The sequence below is a fragment of the Diuraphis noxia genome, unplaced genomic scaffold (genome assembly GCF_037042655.1).
Source record: "Diuraphis noxia isolate RWA-SAM2 unplaced genomic scaffold, SU_Dnox_SAM2 contig0001, whole genome shotgun sequence".
Classification (NCBI taxonomy): Eukaryota; Metazoa; Arthropoda; class Insecta; order Hemiptera; family Aphididae; genus Diuraphis; species Diuraphis noxia.
The window spans coordinates 11,251,240-11,263,400 of record NW_028301711.1 but is presented as its reverse complement, the minus strand read 5'-3'; the positions used below and the strand labels follow the sequence as shown (position 1 = coordinate 11,263,400).

Sequence of the window (12,161 nt, the reverse complement as noted above, 5' to 3'; positions counted from 1 at the left end):
ATTGTGCCAACCCATAAAATAACTTTTATTTGTATATGTTTATACCAACATAACGTTAATGTTATATATTTCTCATTATATCTAATGTTTTTATCTTTTTTTTTAAGATTATACCTTGACCATGTATATTCCTAATGTCCATCAAGAAATTTGAACATACCGAGAGGTAATTACTCAATACACAAACTTATGATTGCTATATGCCAAATGAGACATAATTTCTAGTATTAAATTATAATTTTAAAAAACTTATTAATCTGTTGCTAGTGCAATGCCTATGATTATTAAATTATCCAATATCCTTTTAAGGTTTAAACTCTTTTGTCACACTAACAATTGAGGATAGTTAACTCTACAATTCAGCTATCGAAATCTATAGTTATTAAGTTTTTAAAAATGTTTAGACACTAGATGTATTATTTACATTAATGTTATTTTTTTATTGTAATATCAATTCATATTCATTGTACTTTATTAATTATTAAATTTGATCATTTGATCTAGTGCATCATTGTATCAATAATTTAAAAATTATTTATTTTAGTAAAGAATTGCTTTAGTTTTATATATTCTTATGTTATTTCACAAGTACCTATCAACATTTCTTGAATAAATTCTCCATTTAGTCAATAATGAATTGGTGTATTATTTTATATAATTATGCTATAACCCATGAAAGAGAAGATTTAAAATTTTGATGGATTTTAACCATAGTTCTGCTGCAATATAAAAAGGTCTATAATTTTCCAATTTAAACAACAGAAACATCATTCATATACAAATGAATATATTTGAATGATTATTTTTTTAAAACATTGTTTTACTTGTTGATTATTGTAGTATTATTTAATATTGTAAGTTCACAATAAAAATCATTTAGTCTGATCAGTAATCCTATTGTGCCAACCCATAAAATAACTTTTATTTGTATATGTTTATACCAACATAACGTTAATGTTATATATTTCTCATTATATCTAATGTTTTTATCTTTTTTTTAAGATTATTCCTTGACCATGTATATTCCTAATGTCCATCAAGAAATTTGAACATACCGAGAGGTAATTACTCAATACACAAACGTATGATTGCTATATGCCAAATGAGACATAATTTCTAGTATTAAATTATAATTTTAAAAAACTTATTAATCTGTTGCTAGTGCAATGCCTATGATTATTAAATTATCCAATATCCTTTTAAGGTTTAAACTCTTTTGTCACACTAACAATTGAGGATAGTTAACTCTACAATTCAGCTATCGAAATCTATAGTTATTAAGTTTTTAAAAATGTTTAGACACTAGATGTATTATTTACATCAATGTTATTTTTTTATTGTAATATCAATTCATATTCATTGTACTTTATTATATATTAAATTTGATCATTTGATCTAGTGCATCATTGTATCAATAATTTAAAAATTATTTATTTTAGTAAAGAATTGCTTTAGTTTTATATATTCTTATGTTATTTCACAAGTACCTATCAAATTTTCTTGAATAAATTTTCCATTTAATCAATAAAGAATTGGTGTATTATTATATATAATTATATGCTATAACTTGGGAAAGAGAAGATTTAAAATGTTGATGGGTTTTAACCATAGTTCTGCTGCAATATTAAAAGGTCTATAATATTCCAATTTAAACAACAGAAACATCATTCATATATAAATGAATATATTTGAATGATTACTTTTTTAAAACATTGTTTTACTTGTTGATTATTGTAGTATTATTTAATATTGTAAGTTCACAATAGAAATCATTTAGTCTGATTACTAATCCTATTGTGCCAACCCATAAAATAACTTTTATTTGTATATGTTTATACCAACATAACGTTAATGTTATATATTTCTCATTATATCTAATGTTTTTTTCTTTTTTCTTTTTTTTTTAGTTTAATCATCAAAAAATTCCTGAATATTTGATTCAAACATGAACCATCAGACAGTAGACACATTTGATGTTAAATGAAAAGATTATACCTTGACCATGTATATTCCTAATGTCCATCAAGAAATTTGAACATACCGAGAGGTAATTACTCAATACACAAACCTATGATTGCTATATGCCAAATGAGACATAATTTCTAGTATTAAATTATAATTTTAACAAACTTATTAATCTGTTGCTAGTGCAATGCCTATGAATATTAAATTATCCAATATCCTTTTAAGGTTTAAACTCTTTTGTCACACTAACAATTGAGGATAGTTAACTCTACAATTCAGCTATCAAAATCTATAGTTATTAAGTTTTTAAAAATGTTTAGACACTAGATGTATTATTTACATCATTGTTATTTTTTTTTATTGTAATATGATATTAATAATATCATTTCATATTCATTGTACTTTATTATTTATTAAATTTGATCATTTAATCTACTGCATCATTGTATCAATAACTTAAACATTATATTTTATACTACACAATTGCTTTAGTTTTATATATTCTTATGTTATTTCACATGTACCAATCAACTTTTCTTGAATAAATTCTCCATTTAATCGTTAATGAATTGGTGTATTATTATATATCATTATGCTATATCCTGTGAAAGAGAAGATTTAAAATGTTGATGGATTGTAACCAGAAGTTCTGCTGCAATTTTAAATGGTCTATAATTTTCCATATTAAACAACAGAAACATCATTCATATATGGTTGAATATATTTGAATGATTGTTTTTTTATAACATTGTTTTAATTGTATATTATTGCAGTATTATTTAATATTGTAAGTGCACAATAAAAATAATTTGGTCTCATCCTTAATCCTATTGTGCCAACCCATAAAATAACTTTTATTTTTATGTGTTTATACCAACATAACGTTACCTTTTTATTTTTATTTTTTTTTTATTTTAAATCTTTGTGTTTCTATTTTTTAGGATACACATCCAGAATTCCTGAATGTTTGTTTCCAATGTGAAGTTTAATGCTGTTACATATGATGTTAGATGAAAGGTTTATACCATTTCCTTGAATATTCAAAATGCCTGACAAAGTAAAAAAAAATCTTTATATAGGAACTCACATCATTAAGTTATTCATCGCTCCACTCATAATATAAAAATGTAATATATTAAGGATATTTTCTGTATTAATTTTAAAATTTTGTAATATAATAATCCTGTTATTTATAAAACATTATGATAATTATAAAATTAATATTCTGATTTTTAATTTTAATCTTTGGCTGCATGAACAGTAATAGGATGATATTTCATAAACGTTTTGCCAGTAATAGGACATATTTCAACCATTCGTCTTTCAACTATTTTATCCTTAACATGTATGGCGTATCTGTCATGTAAATGTTGTGGCAAATTATTGTACATGTTGTCTACAGCTCTTACAGCATCTAAAAACCACAAATGAAAATATAATTTATAATCATTTAAAAATTATAAATACTAAAATGTATATAGTGTATTATAGTGCTAACTGTTTTTAGGTATAGTATTTTTGTATAGTACTTCATGAAGTGTTTCGTCTCTAAAAACATCCAATTCACACTGATTTACTTGTCTTAAAATGTTTAGATTTTAAAACTAATTTAATTGATAATAACAATAATATATACAAATTAAATTATCTAACCATTTAAAACAAAAATTTAATCATAATTTATTTCAGGAGAATATTAAAAAACTATCAATTCCAATGAGTAATTAAGTTAACAGAAGGCTAAAATTAATTACCTTTAAAGTAAAAAGTTTAAAATTAAAATAACTCGTAAATTATTTATACTATAATGTACAATTATGTTTACGAATTAAGTATTTGTATACTTTATAATTCACATTTTAAAATAGAGTATTTATTATTATTATTAAATTTCTAATGAAAAAACTTAAATAAATGCATTAAAACCTCATGATAAAATAGAAATAGAAATACAAAATTGGACCATGTCCCAGATATTGTAACACTAGTTTTTTGGAACCATAATTAGGTAGTTATTACTATATAAAAAAAAACTAACAACTAACATATTATATTTATTATTTAGGAAAATCTTTAATATATCGATTTAAATTCTTTATACAGTATGCTAGAGGTATCGCGTTAAGCTGTAGTGTTCATATTTTCCATTTCCATTACCTATAGCTAGGTATTCTGTAAAATGTTGAGCTTTTGGTTACCGTTTTCGATTTATAGATTTACTATTGGCAGGGATATTGGGTTGGTTTATTAGGTTACTATCTAATCTGGTTCTAGGTCACTTTGTATGATTGAGCATTAAAAGTGTGGACACTTAGTACGGCCAGGTAAAATTTTAAATTGCAGAATGCAAACACTTTGTACTATTATTATATATATTATATATATAAGGTATTAAAGTATATTTGTTTATACATATGTATATATTATATACAATATTTTATTTAAAATGTTATTAAGTTTAAATATTATTTATTAAATCTAAGTATCATATACATTCTAAATATACATATATTTCCCAAGCGTGATATCGGTGTTAATCAAATTATTGTTTGTGCTTATCGTTGAACTGCATTTCACTAAGAAGACGACTGTCACATTGTCACGATGGCAACAACAAAGTCTACTAAATTAAGACCAACACTTTTTCAAGATGGTTTTTACTACACAATATTAATAGAAATTGTAAATGATATAATATGTTGGAAATGTTCTGTCACTACGTGTATAGGAAAAATTTCTACAAATCGTATAATAGAACCATTAAGTAACTACTAGACTAATTAAGTACCTACTACAGTACTACCTTTTGTACTTTTGTACCTTTTACCATCTAGGTTGCTATAAATATGAATCGACAATAGTTAATTAGAAGTTACACAACGGGAGATCAAATATTGATTGTAACAAATCGGTATTCGAGTGGCAATTTTGAAAAATGAACTAGTGATCGAAAATGTGCCTGCAATTTAAATGTCCTAATAATTTTAAAAGTGTGAAAACATTGCTTTAATAACAAAAAATATTTTTTTCTGATAAATTTATCATCAAATTTTGATTAATAAATTAGAATGTTATGGTATCAGATGAAAAGCTTTGGACTTATTTACCTCATACCTAACAAATAGATCTCAGGTAGTAAAAATAAATTATGTAATAGTAATTCTTTAATAACAAAGCATGGAGTCTCTCAGGGTACAGTCGTAAGGCCAATTCTATTTATTATTTATGTCAATGACTTATTAAATCTTAAAATAAATGGATCTATTATTTCATATGCTGATGATATAGTAATTTTGGTTAAGGTAAAAAGTGAAAATAAATTATATAAATTGTCTACTTTGTGTTTAAAAATAGTCAAAACCTGGTTAGATAATAATATGTTACAGATTAACTTGAATAAATCTAGGTATATGTTTTTTCGTTTGTCAAATGCAACTCAACATTTTTCAAAACCATTAATTATACATAGATTTGGCTGTTTAAATTCAGATAATTATTGTTCATGTATAGGCATTAAAAATGTAAGTGTAATAAAGTATCTGGGAATAATAGTTGATGAAAAATTTAAATAGTCCTTTCACATAAGTACAACATATAACTGCTGTATTAATTTGAAAACTATTTCATGTGTTTAAAAATCTGAGACAAATAATGAGTCCTCTGTTATTAAGAATGATCTATTTTTCACTTGCACAATCGATTTTTAATTATGGTATTGAAATCTGGGGCGGAACATACAGCACTCCTCTTGTTAATCTTCTTATAATACAAGATTAAAAACATTAAGTAATTTAAATTGTATAAAAGTAACAAAACATTTCGGAAAATTGAATACCTACTGTTAACTTAGGGATCGATTTATGTAGACAATTAAATATTGATATCACAAATTTTTAAACAAAACAAATGTTGATTAATTACTTAAATACTATAGACCTAATTAATTTCAATCTGTAAACAATTTCTCAATTTTCTTATTTTTTTCATTTATGTACCTACTGATTATAAAATTGAGCAATAACATTTGAGTTAAGTTATTTTTATTATGTTTATAAGTAAATATAATTGTACTATAATTCTCATTTAACTGACTGTTTTGAACTCACCCATCCCAAGCACAAGCTCTGCTTTTTTTTGGGGGGGGGGGGGGGTTGTCAGAATTCATTATTGTATACTTTATAGTATAAACCTATTATTTTAATCTATGTTAATTTGTTATAACAAAAATAAACTATTATTATTATTATTATTATTTACTATATATTAAGACATGTTTTAAAATTACTAGACAGTAATGATATATTGATATCTAAGACAGACATGATATCTAAAAATTAAACTAACAACCGTCTGTTATAGAAAATAAAACATGGCGATATATATTCTAAGTGCAATAACAATTTACTACCCTTGAGTTAATTTGTGGATGACTTTGCCTATTTAAAATGTTAACTTCTAAAACAAATTACCGTAGATACATGACATTTTCACTGAATGTTTATACTGGCATTTTCTATACTTATTCCAAATATTTTGAAGTTATTTATAGAGATTTGAAATTTTCAATACTTTTAGTTTGTTGTTAAAGATGACAATATAATTGTATTCGTTGGTTAAAAAGCTAAACAATTTAATATAATGTTACAACGGTAATTCAAAAATATTAAAAAAATATAGTTACATGTTTCTTAGCTAACCTAACTAAAGAAACTTGAAATTCACATCATATGTTTATTTTATAAATTCCTATACGTGATAATAAAATATTTCAACAATTTTTAAAATATTTATAGACATTTGAATTTGTCCGTTTTTTTAATTATTTATTCTTTAAATGTTTATAAAATTTTATTCATTGGACCAAAAATCATAAAAATTTAATTCAAGGTTCCCCACAAGTTTATAAAGTAACAGTTGGGAAATATCAAAAAAAAAAAAAAAATAGGCTTTTTTATAACCTTTTAAAGTTCAAATTTTGACGATATCTATTTAATTGAAAATTTACAAATGATTTATTTGTTAATATGTATAAAACATTTATTTTAACTTTAATAGCTAAGAAATTATACTTAATATTAGAATTAATTTTAATAGTTTATACTTCGTTAATGACTTTTATTAACACTTTATAATAAATTGTAGATACTTAGAATGACTGAGAGTGAGTAGGGTACATAATGAAACTGATTTTTTTTTGTTTCTATCTTCAAGTTTTGGGGCAGTAAAAATGCTTCGACTTTCGACCTCAGTACCTCGTTCGATCAGAAAGTGAATCATGTTGATATTTTTCTAAATAATCGGGATAAAAAAACTAAAAATTATGGGGAAAAGGAGAAATTTTACGCACAATCAGTTTTCAACAAAATCGATTTTGGTTTTTGATGTAACTTTAAACAAATGACCATAGATAGGTACATGAAATTTTCACCGAATGTTTATATTTTCAAAAATTGTTGACCTAAGTTGAACTATTTATAGGCATATGCAATTTATTTTCGATCATTATTAGTTTTTTTTATATTAATATCGATAAAAATGTATTTGTTGGGTAGAAATGCTTGAAAATTTAATACAAGGCTCTTAACATATTGTTACAATAGAAGAGTTAAAAAATAATTTTAAGTCTATACATTTTTTTTATAAGCATTCAAAGTTAGAATTTTGACAACATATTATGTAAAAATCACGAAAATTCGTAAATTATTTTATGCTAGAAATTCATAAAAAATTTTCCTTTTATATCCAAGATTTAAAAATTTAATACAAGGCTCCTAAAATATTTTTACAATAGCAGTTGAAAAATAAAAGAAGTACATAGTCACATTTTTTTTTTTACAATCAACCAAATTTTAATTTTGACAACATACGTAAAATTCAAGAAAATTCTCAAATTTTTTTAAGCTAGAAAATTCATTCAAATTTTTCTTTTTAAATCTAAGATTTGAAAATTTTTAATAATCTATAATATATCCTAGACAGATAAACCGTTTCCGCTCAGAATCGTTTTTCGTTTACAATGATGTAATATCATTGGATTCAAATTTAATTCCATCCATTACAGTAACCCACTTGTAACCTACTGTACAGCAGAGCGACATCCACGACTTGCCCGCTTTTTTTGATATTATGCTCTTATACATTTAAGCAGTTTTCATCGAAGAATATTCTTATTTTGTTATTATTCAAAAACTATAATAATCGTAAATAATTAAGAGTTTTCACTAAATGTTCATTTCATCATTTCCTTTATAATATGAAATATGATAGTAATGTAAAACTACAATTATTTTTGACTACCAAAATCATCATATTGTATTTTTTTTAAACATAATATATTTTCATAAAATTAAAATAATTTTTATTCCTTTAAAAAATAGACCAAAATTATGAATTAGATACACAAAAACTAAGATTGAACACATATTGAATTAGACACATGGATTTAATAGGTACCGATTTTATGTAACTAGGTAGGTATATAAGAATTTACAGGCAAAATTAATAATATTACTCGTTTAATCTTTATTCACGTTTTACATTCAATGTTCGTTAATCATTACCAATTGGACACCGACTGAATTCTTAATAATTACCCATAGAAATGTATTATATATATTGGATAAAAATTAAAAACTAATAAATATCGCTCACCTATATAAGCATGTGACAGTATATTATACTCGTATGATAAATGAAACCTCGATTAGTGTTTTGACTGTTTTGAGTATTTAAGGATATATTTCTGAACATGATTTATATTTTATCCTACCAAATTGATTGAAACCTTCAGTCTTCTAAAAGATACTTTTGAAATTGTATTTAAATACAGAATATAGTTAACGAAAAAATATCGTTTGATATATATCCTATATTATTATAGTATACAGCCTTAGGTAGCCAATATAGCTAAAAATATAAAATTATCGGTTGATCGATTAAGATTATTTTCGTGGGATTTATTGTTATTAATTTTGAATCAATTTCTGAATTTGTTTTTTATATCTTCATTCAATTATGAATTAAAAACAAAATAAAAATCATGAACTGATGAATATAATTAGGTATTTAAATATTTCAAGTATTTTTTTTTATATGTAACAAAACTATATTCTGTGTGGCTATATATAGGTATAGTTCTAGTCCCTACTTCCTACCCTACTGACTACAAATAGGTATTCAATTATTATCATTGCATTTAAAAAGTTACGTCATATTATACTATAGCATACACCTATATAAATGTATATATTTATATAATTTGAATAGAAATATTATTAAAATGTTTGATGTAGGTATACAAAAGAACGCATGAAAATGGATTAAAATAGGGGTTAGAGGCCTAGAGCCTATGGTAATGTTTTAATTCGGGCCTATATTCAAGTGTTTTTTAGTGCATGAATTCAGAATTATTAGCCCCGTTTATACGATATTTAAAGTCCACTTAATAATTTTAAATGTGTATGTACCTATAGGTAACTAAAATCATTGTCGTTGTAACTTGTGAGTTTTGATCGAATAAAAGATATGATAATAATAAAAATAATAAAAACAAAATTTATCGTAATTACTTAAAAGTGACGAGAAGTCTGGATATGTATATTTTTTGACTCTTGATTCTACGTTGATAACTCGAAATCCAGCCTCGATGAACATTCCTCTCAATTCATCACGTGAAAACGAATCTTGCGACATCTGCTTTATATCCTGCAGAGCATTAAATCAATTTATATCAATAGTTATATATTATAGAAATTTTAGATTTAAAATTTAAAAGAAACTGATTTTAAATTCATAATTAAATAATAACCAATAAGTATATAAAGTTCATTTTTTATTTTTTAGGACCGTTCCACAACCTTGCGTAATCCTCATCTACACTTAAATAGAAAATGAATCAAGATTAAAATCGTAAAAATGTAAAACTGATTAAAAATGTCTAAAATCCAAGTAAGAATCCGAATTAATTAAATAGATATTAACTAGATACTGTGCAACAAGATAGAAATCATGAAACTATGAAATCGATAAACCGTTTTTATTTTAAATCATAAAAAGCGGGTAAGTGGGTATCGCTCTGCTGTACATTGGGGGCGGGGTGGAACTCTGACTAGGGTAGGTTAAATTTGAATGAAATGATAGGTATCATTGTATACGAAAAACGATTCTGAAAGGAGACGATTTATCTGTCTAGGATATATTATAGATTATTAAAAATTTTCAAATCTTAGATTTAAAAAGGAATTTGTTTATGAATTTCTAGCTTAAAATAATTTGCGAATTTTCGTGATCTTTACGTATGTTGTCAAAATTTAAATTTAAACGCTTGTAAAAAAAAATGTGACTACCTATGCATTTCTTTTATTTTTCAACTACTATTGTAAAAATATTTTAGGAACCTTGTATTAAATTTTCAAAGCTTAGATATAAAAGGAAATTTTTTTTTAATTTCTAGGATAAAATAATTTACAAATTTTTGTGATTTTTACGTAAGTTGTCAAAATTAAAATTTGAATGCATGTAAAAAAAATTGCGGCTATATATTTCTTTTATTTTTCAACTGCTATTGTAAAAATATGTTAAGAGCCTTGTATTAAATTTTCAAATCTTAGATCTAAAAAGAAAAACTTTTATGAATTTCTATCTAAGATAATTTGAAAATTGCCGTAATTTTTACGTATTAAGTCAATATTTGAATTTCAAATGCTAATAAAAAAAAATTGTGCCTATGTATTTTTATAATTTTTTAATCACTATAAGAATAACTTATGAGGAACTTTGTATTAAATTTTCAAGTATTTTGATGGGGCCAAAAAAATTTTATCGACACTTCTGATGAAGAAAATTTTCAGAAAAATTGAAACTTTTAGTTGTCTATAAAAAAGTCAAAATATTTTGAAGATTAAATCATCTAAAGAAAATGCCAATCTAAATAACTGATAAATTTTCAAGTATCTACGACTTATACTTTTTGAATAATAACAAATATTTAAAATCGTTATCGTTATGCTATTTCGTAAAAATTTTAAATTCAAACGCACTTAAAATTTTTCCTATAATGATGTTTCGAGTTTTCTCTATAGCTACTTGAAGGAAAATTAATAGAAAACTTAATGTTGTATTTTTAATCCTTAGTTATAAACACAAACAATTTTATGATTTTTGAACTTAAAAATTACTTTCAAATTTTCGCGTTTTCGACAGATTTCGTAAAAATTTGAACTGTTTGAAAAGTTCAAATGTTTACTTTTGACCTGTATAATGCCCCAAGGATATTCCCTTTTACATCGGAAACCACCCCTAAACTTTGAAATCGAAGCATTATTTCGACTAGTTATGCTGTACACTGACACAAAAACAAAAAAAAAATGGTATGTTATTACTTTATTCAAATAACCTAAAATAAAAAATTAAATTAAAATAAGAACTCACCTTAATATACTTTTGCCATTCTTCGTCCATACATTTATACAATTCAACCAACGGATTGATTAACAAAAAGTTAATCAAAATTTCTCCACCACTTTTCAACATCAAGTGCATATTAAACAAAGAATCGATTTTATTATGAATCCAATGGAAGCAGAAAAATGAAAAAATTTTATTGAATTTGCGTGAATAAATAGAACTGCAGTCTATGGCGTTTTCGATATCCAGAGCTTTGAAATCCATTTGAGAGCGTCCAAAGTTTTTGTTAGCATATTCTACCATTTCTATGGATTTGTCAACGCCAACCTATAAAATCGATATCAAATACAAATAAACAGATACGATATTCCATCATACAAAATATTTACAAAAGTTACAGATTATTCCAAACAACATTTAAATACACACCAACTGCTTAATTTTATTTTTCAAAAAAGGATAAAGAATATCCGATGTCACGTCACCGGGTCCGCATCCTATGTCCAAAACTATTTCGTTTGACGTCCACACCATTTTCTCGATGTATGCAGTCAAGGCATCCTTGGCTTCCCTCTGTTGTATACCGTTGTCTTTGACGTACCGCTCTGGGCAATGCATTTTGACAGACTAAAATCGTTCGCTATTGAAACGTGTTCTCTTTATAGCATATAGGTATTTGGTTTTCAAACACGAGCACACACCGGGGTCCGAGGTGTTATTGTAATACCCACTAAACTGAGCTTCTTAAAAAATCGTGCGTGATTTCCATAACAAACACGACATTATTGTAA

At 24.7% G+C, this 12,161-nt stretch overlaps 1 protein-coding gene across 1 annotated transcript; it reads right to left on the bottom strand.

Moving 5' to 3' along the window:
- Window positions 1-3,098: 3,098 nt before the first annotated feature.
- jhamt (juvenile hormone acid methyltransferase) lies at window positions 3,099-12,161 on the bottom strand. The gene is made up of 4 exons (XM_089215028.1): window positions 11,800-12,161; window positions 11,395-11,697; window positions 9,534-9,669; window positions 3,099-3,379 (listed from the first exon to the last, which is right to left on the bottom strand). Exons 1-4 carry the CDS (start codon window positions 11,986-11,988, stop codon window positions 3,204-3,206), a joined length of 804 nt encoding a protein of 267 aa, XP_089071154.1. The 5' UTR covers window positions 11,989-12,161; the 3' UTR covers window positions 3,099-3,203.